The 15,655-nt window shown below is 47.0% G+C and overlaps 7 protein-coding genes across 7 annotated transcripts; 5 read left to right on the top strand and 2 right to left on the bottom strand.

Annotated features, from left to right (window-relative positions):
* Positions 1–1,591: 1,591 nt before the first annotated feature.
* LY89DRAFT_355562 (uncharacterized protein) lies at positions 1,592–2,348 on the top strand. The gene has a single exon (XM_018206961.1). It carries the CDS (start codon positions 1,740–1,742, stop codon positions 2,145–2,147), a length of 408 nt encoding a protein of 135 aa, XP_018061867.1. The 5' UTR covers positions 1,592–1,739; the 3' UTR covers positions 2,148–2,348.
* Positions 2,349–3,195: 847 nt separating this feature from the next.
* On the top strand, positions 3,196–4,923 carry LY89DRAFT_677743 (uncharacterized protein; the record flags this gene model as incomplete). The annotated part of the gene is made up of 1 exon (XM_018213698.1): positions 3,196–4,923. One exon carries the CDS (start codon positions 3,196–3,198, stop codon positions 4,921–4,923), a length of 1,728 nt encoding a protein of 575 aa, XP_018061866.1.
* Positions 4,924–7,658: 2,735 nt separating this feature from the next.
* LY89DRAFT_601174 (uncharacterized protein) lies at positions 7,659–8,626 on the bottom strand (the record flags this gene model as incomplete). Its single annotated transcript, XM_018210185.1, has 2 exons — positions 7,659–8,460; positions 8,520–8,626. The coding sequence occupies 2 exons, from the start codon at positions 8,624–8,626 to the stop codon at positions 7,659–7,661; spliced, it is 909 nt and encodes a 302-aa protein (XP_018061865.1).
* Positions 8,627–8,785: 159 nt separating this feature from the next.
* LY89DRAFT_789603 (HlyIII-domain-containing protein) lies at positions 8,786–10,109 on the top strand. Its single transcript, XM_018223280.1, has 3 exons — positions 8,786–9,452; positions 9,500–9,730; positions 9,793–10,109. Exons 1-3 carry the CDS (start codon positions 8,919–8,921, stop codon positions 9,949–9,951), a joined length of 924 nt encoding a protein of 307 aa, XP_018061864.1. The 5' UTR covers positions 8,786–8,918; the 3' UTR covers positions 9,952–10,109.
* A 151-nt stretch (positions 10,110–10,260) lies between these two features.
* On the top strand, positions 10,261–11,665 carry LY89DRAFT_789602 (NAD(P)-binding protein). Its single transcript, XM_018223279.1, has 4 exons — positions 10,261–10,529; positions 10,579–10,735; positions 10,791–10,818; positions 10,880–11,665. The coding sequence occupies exons 1-4, from the start codon at positions 10,364–10,366 to the stop codon at positions 11,390–11,392; spliced, it is 864 nt and encodes a 287-aa protein (XP_018061863.1). The 5' UTR covers positions 10,261–10,363; the 3' UTR covers positions 11,393–11,665.
* Positions 11,666–12,433: 768 nt separating this feature from the next.
* Positions 12,434–13,915, top strand: LY89DRAFT_789601 (uncharacterized protein; the record flags this gene model as incomplete). The annotated part of the gene is made up of 4 exons (XM_018223278.1): positions 12,434–12,777; positions 12,849–13,352; positions 13,412–13,443; positions 13,496–13,915. Exons 1-4 carry the CDS (start codon positions 12,513–12,515, stop codon positions 13,913–13,915), a joined length of 1,221 nt encoding a protein of 406 aa, XP_018061862.1. The 5' UTR covers positions 12,434–12,512.
* An 858-nt stretch (positions 13,916–14,773) lies between these two features.
* LY89DRAFT_742742 (carbonic anhydrase) lies at positions 14,774–15,482 on the bottom strand (the record flags this gene model as incomplete). The annotated part of the gene is made up of 4 exons (XM_018220866.1): positions 14,774–14,915; positions 14,967–15,078; positions 15,131–15,241; positions 15,293–15,482. The coding sequence occupies 4 exons, from the start codon at positions 15,480–15,482 to the stop codon at positions 14,774–14,776; spliced, it is 555 nt and encodes a 184-aa protein (XP_018061861.1).
* Positions 15,483–15,655: the final 173 nt, after the last annotated feature.

Here is a 15,655-nt window from a genome sequence, read left to right as displayed (position 1 = left end):
GCACCGGCTGACGACAGAAGATATGGCTCTGTAGCTGTAGGTCATCGTGGATTAGCGACACTGCTTTTGCAAGAAGCTCCAATCTTGCGTATTTCGTTAAATCAACGCAAGTATATTGTTATAGCGTCTCAGTCCGCGGGGTAAAACATGTCATATTGGCTCTTTAGAGTGTCTTGATTTCATGACTCTTCACAATTGAAGGTGACATGCGCTAATGTTGGCTGGTAAAACGTGATAATGCTCGAGTTACGTCCAACATGATGTTCTTTGACAGGTTTCGGCATCCGCGGACATACCTCATATCTTTTGGTTATAGCAATGATGATAAGGGTGTTGTCATTTGAATAACGATAGAAGGACTAGATGTCGGACTCTGCAGAACATTCCCCAGCTGGTTTTCGATTGAACCATGGAATGAATGTTCTGGCGGCCAATAAGAAGGTGATGAATTCAACTAGAACAATATAAATTGTACCCATAAAAAGTAGTTCACCGGACGCGTAATCATGAACGTCTGTTTCTCCTGAGAATATGTCTGACCACGAAAATGCTCGATTTGAAGTCACTCCTCGCGAGTCGTGCTTTTCACTCGAAGGCAAGTGAAGCACATGAGCTCAGCCCTACCATCAACGAAACGTATGCAAGCTACATCCGCGCATTCCGCCACATACGGGTTGTCTGTCTCGATCTCGTGTTGGAACAGTCTCGAACACCTTGGTCTTGTACCAGCTAGTCTCAGCTCGCCAAACTGTATCTCCGCATCTCACTAAGGTCAAAGACTTGCGAGAGTTGACTACTTGAGACGAGGTACAGAAAGTCAAAGGCACTAGCCGAGAACCCTATGAGAGCTTCGGACATCATCAGTGCTGAACTTATTTTGTCATGCTGTTGATGAAGGAGTGGGATCTGCCGGTCGAAACTCAATCGTGCGTCTGTAGACGAGACAGCAAAGTAAACTCTCGCAAGCGATGGAAATCCTCCATGGCCTCTGAAGCCCCCTCGGAATAAACCCTCCCGTGCTGCTCCTTCCTCTGCAGCTTGCCTAGGTTGCATCAAGGGAAAGTTTCGTTCCAGAGACAATCACCCCTCGGCGCACGAGGCCGTTTCCTGCCTCATAGCCAAGTTTGTATTGCACGAATGCTACTCCAGCCCCCGCCATCAAACACCTCAAACACGCTGCCGAAGTAAAACAGACCTTGTTGCTGTCTCAATTCCTGCCTCGGGAATTAGGAGGATCACTACTTTGTGAGACTTTGTTCTTCACCGCCTCCTAGTCCCGTGCTCAGTATGCGACGATCCAGCAAGTCGGGATCAAGAAACGAATTGAGGCGTTCCCGAGGGCAAAAACCAGGAACAAATAGATGGATGATCGCTGGAACGAAGGGAGTCCGTGAGTACGCCGTCCATTGCTCGAGCGTACTTCCAGCGCATAAAGTTCTGTGACGAAAGAAGGCTGGCGGTGGTTTGGATCATTGTTTTCAGCCCTCTTGGAGTTTGTCGTCAAAGCGCTGGAGTTTTGGCGGCCGCATTGGGGTCGGAGTTGGATCCAAGAAAAGCCAATTGGGACCACGAGGTCGAGAAGCACGGCACATAGTCGTTGCGTGATACCAAGCATTTCAGCGACTCGCTGTTGGAAAATCTGGTCCCGGGACTGCAGATGAAAGGAAGGGAAAGAGAGCGAGTGAGTGGACGGCTCGCGGGAAGTGCTGACCACGCCTCTCTATCGTGCTGCATCTTGCATGCCGCCAGCTTATCGATACCAAGCCATCGCCGTCGTTATCACCTGTATCAGACCTATCACCCCACTCCGTCTTATGCAGCTTGTCAACTCCCGTCCTCGACGACGTCAAAGATGTTCCTTTTGGACCTCGTGCCGTCGACTCCTCTCGACAACGGTCCGCAAGCCCTCCAATCTGCCTCTGCCCCAGCGTCGCATGTATCGTCCGTTACCGTACATTGTCAGCCGATGTCTCCGATCGATCGATGTGCCGTGTCTTGTGTATGGGACGTGGGAACATCTCCTGGCGCTGGTTAGCTCGAGGGATCTCGGAACCAGCAATGACATGCTACTGCTGCACAAATGGATCGATATGGTAAGGAGAGCGTCCAAGATGTCCATGTCGGACGGGTGGTCGCACATCTCATGATCTCGAGATGCCTACCACAACTCTGCAGGAGCGGTAGACGGAAAGCCTCCGAACGTGGTGAGATTCGAAGAAGCTGCCGTATCGTGGCATCAAAGTGTCAATACGCCTCCGTCCCATAACGGTACCCTACTTTGCGTTTTCGGGAGTGTGCGCCGAGAACGAGCTGTCGGTGCAAGGTTGTAAACTTGTTTCTTTACAAGTTGTTACACCGTTGTAAGTTGTAGAGGATGCCAATGTGATGTGTCGCTTTTCAGGCTGTGGCCGTCTCAAGGTGTTGCCTTAGGCACATGAGCCTAAGGTCGCAGAAGGCCGCATGAGACATTGTGCACATGACTTTGGAGTCTGCCGTATACCTGGGTACCATTGCGAGATGCATTGAGGTAGACGCCATGCCCTCGAAGAATGATGGTGGATCATTCTGCGCAAGATCTTTTCACTTATAGAAGCCTGAATTTTGATTTGGACTGGCGTGGTACACGTGACTCACTTCACCTTGGACAGAAAAGGGAACCTTGGAAACCGCCTCGCCAGCCTCGAGAAGTAAGAACACAGTTGATGGTGGGGAGAATGTTGATAACACGTGTCATCATACTTGCTTCGTGCGGACGATGAAAACTTTCTGAGGTCAAGCGCCTACCTTTGGCTTGGTAGCAGAAGACGGTCCTGAAATCTAGAACTTTTGATGGAAGTGATATATGTGGCCTTCTCAGCCCTACACGTTGCAAATAGGATATAGCCAATGAACATAGCTGTTATGACGATTTAAAGAGCGGAATCTAAGTTTTTTTAGTATCCGTCGAGAGTCGTTTTCACTTAGTGCAAGTTAAGCTGTACACTAAGCAGTACATAGTAAGACTATCCCACAGAAAGAAGAAGGAAGTACGACCAAAAGTTTGTACGGTACTGTGCTTGGATCATTGAAGAAAGAATTTTCCTTGGCCGGTACACACTAGGTAAGAGCACAGTATAAAAATCAAAATCATGCACAATTCTTCCCCCTTTCTTCCCCTTGCTCGTCCAACCCACACTCTCGTAACCATGAGAGAAGATGCCCAAAGCCTGGCATGAATATCAAAACAAGAACGACTATATCCGCCCATTTCGCCGACAAACGATAGACGCCTCAACCTTCAGTCCTCGACCCCAAGAATCAGCCACAATCCTCCTCTTCTCCGGAAGGAAAGAGAAGTGGCATTGCGCATCTTTATCTAGTCTCTATCCCAAAAAATTTCCTCTGTTCTTTGCACATCCTATCGAGGAACGGAGATACATTACGCGGGTACTCATGATGTTCAGTTGGTCCAAGAAATCTTTCGATAGCTTCTTTGCGAGGGTAACACCCGCAGAGGAACCGATTGAAAGCGTGGACCCTCTCACCATTGTGCCTCCGAAGATGTATGATGTCTTGGACTCGGAATGGGACTCAGACAGTGACTCTGACGAGTCTCGTGTTATGGTTGGCCGACCTTCTTCGACGGAGCTGTGTTGTGCAGCAGAGGGTACAATCGTCAGCGTGGATCCAACTCCTGATGCTCCGCCATGGATCAATGAGAAGAGTATCATCGTTCTAGATGATCCCGAAGATCCCAATCCCCAAGTCATATCCTCTAAGACACACCATACAGAGCTTTATGCCCCTGTTGCACACATCCTCATGGACTGTGACTGGGAGGAATTTCTCCCAAAGGACGAAGACATTGTGGCAAGGAATGAACCGGACAACGATCATTTGTCTCCCAATCCGAACGGAACGGATGATCTGGATGACGCTTCTTCAGATTACTATGAGTTCGAATCAGATGAGGAACAAGACGATGAGTTTCCCTCCTCCTCTGAAGAACCCATGATGTTCAAACTCGAAGACCTTCTGCCAAATGATGGAGTGTCCTTGAGCCTCCGTGCACGGAATGAACACCACCCCCTTCTCTTTTCTGGAGACGACAAGAAACTCGATGGCAAAGATCCCCCAGATCGCGATAGAGAATATAGCTTTCTAGACTCAGACTCGGAAAGTTGCCGCTCAGATGACCTGCAGACCGCTACTGAAGACTACAACCTCCTGTCTCACTATTCTTCAGCAGGGAAGGGACCACGCCCACATCCACATGAAAAAGCAGACGTTCCCGTCCAGCGGCAAGAAAGACACACAGCCCTCAGCCCGAACCCCTCCGCCTACCGAGAAACAATGAACGACAAACAACACAACGACAGCTTGATCCTTCAAGCCCAGCAAAAGAAAGCTCGTTGGCAACACAGCCTCGACCACGAGCGCAACCTTGTCCAAGCACTCGCCCACTGGCTAGAATACGACATCGACACCGATATCTGGGACGCTGGACCTTGCCAGCCATCCAGAAAGCCAAGCATATGTGGCGGGACACCAGAATCGTGTCCTGTTTGTTTGCGTAGATGTCTAAAATACTATCGCGAGTGGAGTTTCTTATTGCCTGTCCTCAATGAAGCGGCGCTGAGATTGAGAACCGGATATACTGCGTTGAAAGATTTGGATGAGATGTTAAATGCTCTCCAAAATGGCATTTCCTGGCAGGGACAACCAAATGCCGCGTCTCACTGGAGTACGCTGGATAAGACAGGTACACTTAAACGTGAAATCAGTTCGTCCAGCAATAAAAATGCATATCAACCAAGATGCCATCCTCGAGACAAACCGGAGCCACCAGTTCCACAAATCGTCACGCCAGAGCTGGAAGCGCAAATCTCCGAAGCAGAACAAAGACTGGAGAGAAAACAAACAGCCGCTGAGGCTTGGAACTAACCGAACACCTCCCCTCTGATTGATTGTAGTTGTTAATCGCTTACTATCCAGCACAGGATAGGTTTTTAACTTCTGGGAAAAAGTTCTGTTCGTACATATATACACAACAAAACTTTCAGGCCCAGGTGAGAGATTTTTTATATTCAAGACCAGTGTGTTTCAATACAAAGCGCCACATCCCCGATTTTAACGAGGTGCCTCGGGCTTCCCAACAAGCTCACAGCAGTTGGTGAAGGTACTTGCACGTGATAGGTAAGAAAAGGGGCAGTTTGGCGCTAGTCAGGCGACGACTTCTGCTTGAGAGAGAGCACCAAAATCTTCTACCACGCATGTAGATCGTTCTCCACGCAAAAGAGCAAATTTCCCGTCCGGCTTGAACCAGACGTCAGATTCGCTGGAGTTTAGAAGGTTTGTGGAGTAGATCATAGCATAATGTAGATAGTGATAAAGTAATCATAGTTCAAAACTTTGTCACCATGCGTACCGCGAACATCGTCTGCCAACATCAAGAATCATCGTGACAACGAGGGATGAGAGGGTACTCTAGAAGTCATATGGGCTGTTTCAAATAAAGCCACGAAAGGGTCTCGCACCAAAAAGCATCCCGGCCACGAGAACCGTATATAACCTCGGATGCCCAAGAAATCTAGAACATTATTTCTACCGAGCATGGTCTCGTGTTACGACACACGCACGAATTTCTGATTTTGATGTCACAATGGGAAATAAAACCGTCGCATAGCTAAGGAACGCGTGTTATGTTATCTGACCAGAAAAGAAAGTATTTGGTCGAGCTTGATAAAATGCGCTGACAGTAAAAAGCACAGTGGGACACCGCCGCGGACTTGGAACTGGAGGAAAGCGACGATACCCACGTTGACAGAATTGTGACTCATTTTTCTTTCGATGAAATGTCCTTTCGTCTAATCATCAGGAGAAGACAGTAGGGTGTGGTGCAAACGATGTTCGTCGTGTGGAGAGTGACTTCTCGGAAGCACCAAGAGAAGAGCAAGCGAGGATACTACGGACAAGGGTTGTTTAATGGAGAACACGATACTAGTGGCTTACTAGAAGCCTTCGAGCGCGCACAGCAGAGGATGAGCAACAACTTCAATTGTATATTGCCGATATTCTTGGAATCCGATGGAACGATAGACATTAGCAAAAGGAAGGCTCTGAGGGAAGGAAGAGGCGCAGAGAATCGAGAGTACGATTGAGTACGGATATAGAAAGATTATTCGTTGTCTTGGAAGGTGCGTGTGATGAAATCTGCCATGCCGCACATGAATATCCTCAAAATATACTATATGAAACACATCTCTGTTCTTGGTATGATTGTAGCAATCGGTTCATGCCCAATTTCATATTAGGAATTAGAACGCACAACTTAATTTCCATGTTGATTACGACATGCAACACAACTCTGTACTTGGTAAAGCTGTAGAAATTGGTTCATGGGCTGTTTAAAGGCGGGAGTTAGAACGCACAATACAGTTTCCGTGTTGACTGCGACATGCAACAACGATGAAAGTCTTCAAAGCATATGACACTCAACGTGTGAAACTAACACCAAAGCAGTACAACAGATGAAGTGACATGCCGAGTAGGTCCAGGTCATTAGCTAGTCGTGCTGGTATCTTAGCACTTCCGAAGCTTCCGAGCTTCATTGAGAACCTCATCGCTATTCTTCTCGCTGTACCGATAATAGCCATACAAGGCAAACTAAACATAGCACTGAAGGTAACCCAAGGACTTCCGGTCCCAAGACATTGGCTGCGATGTGCAGCAGATGGCGGTTTAGTACTTGACTATCCCTGATCAGAAGGTCTGGAAGCCTTCATCTATCCGAACTTTCTTGGCTAAAGAGAATAACAGCAGAACTAATCGAAGGATCAGTCCCAAGATCTGGACTGCGATGTGCAATACAAAGCGCCCAAGAAATGGGGTTTAAGGGATGTACGAGATGACCAGGATCCACCTATAAGTATGGAGACTTCAACACTAGTTCACTAAAAATCATAAGGATAAAACAGCTCAGTGCAGTCGGCTTAGGGATTGAAGTAGACAAGACACAAAAGAATACAAACAGCACGACTTCGTGGACATTGTGGACATCGCTATACTGTACAGCAGTGGAAAATGAAAAGACTAGACAGATGTTCTATGCATTTTGTGCTCGTGAACATTCAGACTTACTACTATGGCTCAGAAGACGGAGCCGTTGACTGAACCTCGATGCTCTTCAGCGGACAAGATAGACCACCCGCGCCAGGAAGCATTGCGATGCGCAGGCGCCTGAATTTCTCATCTTACGGCCTGCTAGTCCAATCTGCCATTTTCACGATGACCATATAATCATCAATCTGGTCAACGGCCGTCCATGGCATCATAAGAATAGTAGATCCATTCCATGTGGATCACCTTTCCGATATTCGAATGTTCCACCGTACATGTCGTTGATTATGTCTTCGTCGTAGATGTAATCTGAATCTTGGGTTTTGTAAGTTGGTATGCCATTATAAATTTGACTAGACATGCCTACCAGATTTGAGATACAAGCGTGGAGATTGACTGGGTAGCTGTTGACCGGAGGTGATAGGCTCTGGAAGCTGCACCTATAGCGGACTGAATCCGGACCAGAAGACGTCAGTGGGATGTGGCTCGAATGTATAACCAATGGCCAAACATATCATCCAGGTCTGTGTCGAGATGCGAGCAGGAGAACTGAATCTATGTCATCGTCCTTTAGGTTTTCGTATAATGACCTTAGACCCATCCAGTTGCCAGCCGACACCGAAATCTCTGACCAGCACCTGCCAGGTGGTGTTGGTATACTCCTCGAGTGATTTCTGATCGATGACCAAGTAACTGCGACCCAGACACTTCAGCGCCTGCCTTTTGATAGCATCCTCTGCAAATTCCATGACCTTGGCTTTCAAACCATCCACACTGTGTTTGACTCGCCAAAACAGAAAGTAATTATCGTGAGAAAGCGCATGAAGAATTGCGTCGACCTTGGAATCGTGCAGTCCATAAGTATGTCTAACGAAATATGCTTGCGCCAAATCATTCTGTCGGCATGCGAGATCTAGGACTAAGTACCCAACAAACTCTTGCAACTCCACATTGGTGAGGGGTTGGACTGTGTGCATATGCTTCAGGAGATGTAAGATTGCCGGGTGGTAAGACTCCATATGCTTTACTTGTATCGACAATCGTATACAGAAAATATAGGCCTGCATGGAGAAATCGTCCACACGTTTCGAAGCCACAATGCCTTCACGTAATTTACGCATACCCATCATAAGGGAGGATATATCCTTTTCATTGGATGTTTCGAAGCCCGCCATCATGCTTTCCACTCGTGTATCTGTTGCGATTGAGGACCTCGTATGGCTCTTTCCATTCTCTGGTGATATTTCGAGTTGGGCGAGTCGGCGCAAAAGTTCGTCGCCACGGCCTGCATCAGAGCAGAATGCCATAAAGCGCTCGACAATCTTCGTGTAGTACTGCTCTTGTACGCGGTGATTCAGAAGCCTATTGTCATCAGCGACTAGCCTGAGGAAATGCGCTGGGCCGGCGGGGCATTTATTTACCTGTCGTCGCCCTTTGATGGCAAGCCGATTGACTCCAGAGGATCGATACTGACCTGCTTCAACCGCCCCCATGGTGCTGAGGGCGCGCGACCTCCACGCGACGACATCGATTCGACCGCGTTGTTGGTTGTAGGAAGTCCGGCATGTAAGAAGAAGTGGTTGTGATGTTGCAGACATTCCGCGAGGGTTGTTAGCGGCTCGCTTAGATTCCAGCCCCTAATCCAGCAGCTACGTCCCGTCGATGTTGCTCCACCCTCAACGGTTTCCTAAGCTTCAAATTTGTTGTATGTGGTTCTTTCATAGTTCTTGATTCTTCATTACTTCTGCTGAATTCAATTTGTAGATTGATCACCTCGCATCTCCATTCTCTTGTTATTGTCTCTGTTACATCACCATCACATGTCACTTCGCCAGAGAAGACCGTCAACGACCGAGGCCATCACCGACGCCGCAAAGAACCTTGAGAAGAGCATAGAGAATGCTTTAACAGTGCTATGGGATGACTTGCCCTCGTGGCAACAAGACAATCATTATATTCATTCCGGCTACCGCCCAGCTTCAGCCTCATTCAAGAATTCTTTTGCAAGCCTCGGCTACATTCACAATGAATCGGTCAACATCTACTCTCATCTGCTAGGTGCTGTCATGTTTTCTGGAATTGGGACTGTACTGTACGCTTCTATCAAGCCAAGATACCCATCCGCAACCTCGGCAGATATCTTCGCATTTGGCTGTTTCTTTGCCGGCGCAGCTGCATGTTTGGGCATGTCTGCAACCTATCATGCCATATCAAATCACTCTCCAATGGTTGCTAAGTTTGGCAATAAGTTGGATTACGTTGGCATAGTCTTCCTCATCACTGGTAGCTTCATTCCAAGTATCTACTATGGATTCTATTGTCACCCTCATTTGCAAGAATTCTACTGGACCATGGCAAGTCACATATCCTATGAAGAAATGATGTTAGCTGAACATTGTAGATATGCTCTCTCGGAATTGGATGCGCTTCAGTATCTGTTTTTGAACGCTTCCGAACTCCAGCCTGGCGACCGTATAGAGCTGGCATGTTTGTCTTGATGGGTCTTTCAGCTGTTTTCCCTGTTGTTCATGGTGTGGAGATGTATGGCATTGAAGATATGAAAGATCGAATCGGACTTACATGGCTGGTCTTACAAGGCTTTCTCTATATCCTTGGAGCTGGACTATACGCAGTATGTTTTTCTTCTATCATTATCTTTTGAGTCGGCGGGGTGATCTGACTTAACGTGACTAGGCTCGTTGGCCTGAAAGATCCTGGCCTGGTTCTTTTGATATCTGGGGGAGCTCTCACCAAATATTTCATGTACTAGTTGTTATGGCTGCAGGGTCGCATCTGTATGGACTACTCAAAGCATTTGATTTCCACCACAACATCCTTGGGCTGGTCTGTTAGAATAGAAAAAGGACAGTGTATCTGTGTAGTTCAACCGGCGCATACATGGACTATTCTATGCAGCAGACATAAGATTAGATGTACCGTAATCCATTTCTTCGTGCTTGATCGTGATGAGATGGATATCTGCAGCCGATCTCTTATGGTCTCCTTCCTCTTTCTGTAGATACTTATCAGAGACTTTTCACTAAAGACTGATATGTGTCATGCATCTCGATAATTTACCTTCGAATGTGCAGCCTCGTTAGACGAGGCTGCACCAAAATAGCCTCGGCTTCCGGCAGCGTGATTCCTTCCCCACAAACTTGATGACAGGACTCACTCCACCACTTATGAACCACCACTTTCTTCATCTTCCTCCTTGAGGCTTCTCGGATTTTGCAGCTCAAGCAGATACAATCCTATTTCCACAATGGCGGAACGTGCAGCCCAAATCGCCGGCCATCTCAACTACCCCAAAGGCCTCCTTGCCGGTCAAGTAGCTATCATCACCGGCTCAGGACAAGGCATTGGCGCTGAAACAGCTCGCCTTTTTGCCAATGAAGGTGCCAGAGTCGTAGTCTCCGACATTGATGCTGGTACGGAGCTCCATTTTAATCTGCAAGCACATTGCTGACTGTTGGGCAGCGAAAGCAGCACAGGTCGCCGAGAACATCAACAAGTCGGGTGGGAAGGCACTCGCAGTTCCAGGTGACATGCTAGATGCGGAATATATCAAGACACTTGTGAAAAAGGCAGCGGAATTTGGAAATGGAAAGATTCACATCATCGTGAATAATGCGGGGTACATCCAACAATAGCCACCATCCATAAGCCTTACATTATTAATTGTCTCATAGATACACATGGGATGGTGTAATTCACAAGGTAAATACACTTCCAGCCAGGTTATCCGTGCTCTTCTGGCAGATGCTGACGGTGCTTGTAGATGACCGACAAACAATGGGAAAACATAATTGCTCTCCACAATACCGCCCCATTCAAACTCGTCCGGGAAGCTGCTCCCTTCTTCCGCGTCACTGACGGCGAGCCACGATGCATAATCAACATCTCCTCTACATCCGGCGTCCACGGGAATGCCGGACAAGCCAATTACGGTCTCGCGAAAGCAGGAATAAACGGCTTGACGAAAGTCATTGCTAAGGAATGGGGACCAAAATTCGGCGTCAGAGCCAACTCGATTGCTTTCGGACATATCTTGACACGATTGACGGCTGCGAAGGAAGATGGTGCGTTTGTCACTACGCCGGATGGAGAGAAGATTGCTTTGGGCATACCGAAGGGACAGGGCTCACAATCGGCGAATGCGAATCTTGATATTCCGTTGAGGAGAGCTGGGACGGCTACGGAAGCTGCAAGCAGTATCTTGGCTGTAGCTAGTCCCCTGTTCAGTTACATCACTGGGCAAATTATCATGGTTACAGGAGGTCGCAATATGTAGGGAAAGTATCTATTGCTCCAGGTTAATCAACAGTGTATTCGGAGTTCACAAATTTGCACCGCTTATCCTCAGTGGGATCTGGAGGTCTACATGTGTCCTTTCAGCCTCTGTTATCGTTGTGTCCTATCTTAGCATAGAACTTCCTAGACAACGAGTTGTCATATGTCAGAAGAAAGACCTGCCACGGGTGAGCCGAACCAACGCGTCGGCGTTGTAGGGCTCCGTATATCTTCTCGAAGGCGGATGAAATGAGAACGATTTTCTTTCCTCGTGATTTGTCTCCTCATTTCCGTGCACCGTCTCACTTGATTAGTACGTGCTTGGATGCTTTTCATGGACTACACAAAAGACTCTGCATTGGAGAGGCCGTGCTTTGACTTCCACAGCTTCTGTAACTTCAGACTACAGCCTGCACGTAGTTTCGAGCCGATGAGCGCCTCATGCTGCATATTGTGTTTTCGTGTCTGCATTGGCAATTGCATGTGTTCTTCTAGCACATTCTTAAGCATCGTGGGCTGATCGAGAGTGGAAAGTTTGGCGTGACAGTGCTATAAATGTAGCATCCTTCAGAGGTCAGCTGTCTTTTATCTTACTACTGATTTACAGATACCTGGGAGCCAGTGTGTACAAAATCTACTTAACTACTCAATAAAATATTGAGTAGTATTGAGTTGAGTAGAGTATGAGTAGTTTTGTGAGGCATGACTAAGCTATTGAGTAGAGTAGTACTCAACTACTCAATGCTACTCAATAGAGGCCGACTTAGATAATCCGGTCCTTGGTACTATAAATAAGTATTAAGTAAAATTTCGGCTTTTAAAATTCAGTAAATCCGAAAAATTCTTAGCTTATAATAGCTTAGTGCCTCGCTAACGTTTGTCCGGAACGGAATAACTTGCATCCGAATTACTATTGAGTAGTGCTATTGAGTAGTAGTGAGTAGTACTTAGTAGAGTAGTCATGCTACTTCACTAGCGTTGAGTTGAGTAGATATTTGGGAATTTGCTATTGAGTACTACTCAATTGTACACACTGCTGGGAGCAAGCCTGCGCAACATTTAGGTTGAACTCTCTAACCTGCAATTCAGCGGCAATCTCTAGTGAGCCATCATACGCCATCATGGTGCTCAACATCACCTTAGAAGAATCAATGCCGAGATCAAGTGTAAAAGACATAATTCGAATCTCCCGAAGTCAGCCGCGGGAAACGAACCTCTCCTCCGTCGACATCAGCTTCCGACGAACAGTACGCATACCTGAGCGAGCCTACGACCATTACTTGCGAACTGACCACGGAGCTTTCCCAATATATACCGTGGGAGAGCATAAGACTCGGCTGCCTGATCAGATGGTAGCTAAGCGTGGAGCATTCATCCCTATGTATGGTACGTACCATATACCCTTTCTTCGATGTGTTTGAAAAGCACAAGTGGAGATAAACTCACCGATATCCTAGAGAGGGAAGCGCTGTGGATCAATCTGGAATCTAAGACTCCGTTCCGAATCAAGATACATTTCAGGGGCATCAATGTAGTATCAGGAAAATCTGAAGGCAAGAAATTTTGCCAAGAATTGCCTTCCACCCAGGATTATGTAGTCTCTGGCTCACAGCATTATGTCGATGGCGTGATGAGTGATGATGGCAGCACGATCATGCAATTTATTGCTACTCCAGCCAAATCGACAAGCCCAGAGGCAATATCCACCCTTCGGTTCGAGATTACACTACTCCATCAATTAGATCCAGGGCTGGTTCAAACTTCCTTTGCCAAGACGATGCAAATTCTCGTGAAGTGGTGCGGTGGCGCAGCAATGACATTCGTAGTCCTCGAGACAACCACTATCTTGGAATTGAAGAGAATGATCTCATACAAGATTCTGGTTCAACGCGGTTGGGATCTTCTGTCGGAAGACATGGTCTTGAAGCAACACCTTGGCAAATACGAGCCACTAGAAGATGGTAAGACCGACCGCAAAAGCCCCTTTCTGTGATTCACAACCAATGCTTTTTGGATCTAGGTAGCACCATGAAAATCGAAGGAATCCAGGAAGTAAGCCACACAGTGATGAAATGGACAGCATCCCGCTGATAGGCTGATTTAGACGACGACTATTCATATTCACCGTTGCAGACCTCGGGGCGACATTCAGCCTACGATGAATCCCAAACAACAGAAGAAGCAAGAAGAAATGACATTTGCTCCTGGTGGACGGATTCAGCAGACAATCATGCGGGATTATTTCGAGCCTTCTAGTTGGGACCATCAAGAAACGATATTCTTCAACGTCCAGCTCTTGAACGCTACCATTTTCGAACGAGTTATTACCGCTCCTCCTCCGACTCTCATCACTCAACAGCTATATACGACTTATGGCTATCCATTCCTTGAGATTCATACAGAGAAGAGTGCCGAAACCGCATATCTGAAAATGCTTGACGAAGAAGCTGCGTTCAAGGCTGAAGGTGGTAAGCATGATGACCCGTTCGCCCTCAAGGATATTGATCGCCGACGCAAGGCTTGATCTACACCGTGGTTTTCAGCTGGAAGATGTCGCGTCTGAGAAGATGTCAATACAGGGTGCGCATGTATTCTCCCCCCTTCTTGTTTAGGCACTTGAGGAAGGAGAATGTACTTGCATTTCCCAAAATTGATTGCATTCAGACTTCAAGTCACTTTCATCGTTTCTGCGTCTTGGAAAAGTGATGACTTACACCACGCTCCCCTTCTTCTGTTCATTAATCTATGATCCAGAATGAGGTCTCAACCTATTATGAATATTATGATTGAGTTTTGTTGAATCTGAGTTGAGATCAGGTAACACGGCGGTATGGGCGCGATGAGCGCGAAATGCGCAGAACCAATCTCGGTCCAGATCTTGAATATAAAGAAAGTGAATGTCTGAGATTAGTTCTTCAACAGCACACAAGGAAGATCTCCTTTAGCATCATCCAATGCCTCTAAATGATTTTCTGGTTCTCATTTGGCACCATCCCCTTTCCATCATCTCCGCTCCACTCAGTCATCCGCCGTAACCCAACTCCTATCAGGATATCGCAGCACAGTGCTCCGCCCACCTTTTTCCTCGGTGGACTTTTACGAAGCACGGAATAGTCTGACTCGGAAACGTTTGAGGGTATTGAGCTTTGAACTAGCTAACTCATCTTCCAGCAAAAGATAAGACGAATCCTGGAAGTTATCAACTGTATCCCTGTGAGCTCTATCTCACTAGAAAATTGGTAAGTTCAGTCTTGCTTCGCTACTGATCAAGGTTTGGGGAAATCAAGCTTGCAGAAAACTGATTATTATTACTTCTACAGTGCAGCCATCTAAAATTCTATAATTTTCAGTCTCACATCCCTCGCCCCAAAAGATACTCTAGCTACAGCTCGCTCTTGTTCTCATCCACCTGGGTGAGGACACCGCTGTGGATATCATATTTGAGTCCCACGATCTGGGTGGTCTTCTTGATCAAGGGAGAAGCTCTGATGAGAGCGATGTCTTCTCTGACGCTGTCCTCAATTCTACAAACACATTAGACCAATAGTATCAAACACCTGGGGACCTAAACTCACGAGCCAGTGATCTCTCCAAACTTGGCAGTTTCGATTGAGGCCTTCGCCTCGGGCGCAATCTCGAGCAATGCTGTCTTGATGGCCGAATCATGGAAATGCGTCATACCACAATCTGCAACCATTAGTCTTGACATATATATCGAAGAGATCTTTCAATGACTGACCAGTATGGTGCATGACAACAATCGTTCCAGGTGCTCCAATAGTCTGAAGAACAGCCATGGTTCTGATAGCATCGAATGCTCTTCCTCCAGCATTACGAATCATAGTTGCCTCTGTAGTAAGTCAGCTCTAGTTCAAATGCAGGGCAGGGTAAGGTTCCATACTCAGGGTGGGATCAATGCCCAAAACCTGATAGGGATTTAGACGAGGGTCTGAGCAAGACAGGACGACGACACCAGCTCCGGAGGCGCGCATCCCCTTGATCATCTCCATAAGGGGAGGTGGTGATTGATATTTCTGAGCGAATAATTTGTTGCGAGCTAGCATCTCGACGAGAGGACCGGTGATCTTCATATTGGCAGGATTTGATTGAGTCTGGGAAGGTTTTGTTCTAGTATTGGCGTTTGTTGTTGAATTGGAATGTTGTGACTGAAGTAGAAATGATTGAGAAGCGCGTTGATGTAGAGTGAAGAGCTTCTCAAGAAGGAAGAGGGTCTCTTAAGTATCGAAACTGAAGCTCTGATACA

The sequence above is a fragment of the Mollisia scopiformis genome (genome assembly GCF_001500285.1).
Source record: "Mollisia scopiformis unplaced genomic scaffold LY89scaffold_36, whole genome shotgun sequence".
Classification (NCBI taxonomy): domain Eukaryota; kingdom Fungi; phylum Ascomycota; class Leotiomycetes; order Helotiales; family Mollisiaceae; genus Mollisia; species Mollisia scopiformis.
This window is presented reverse-complemented; position numbering and strand designations above follow the sequence as displayed.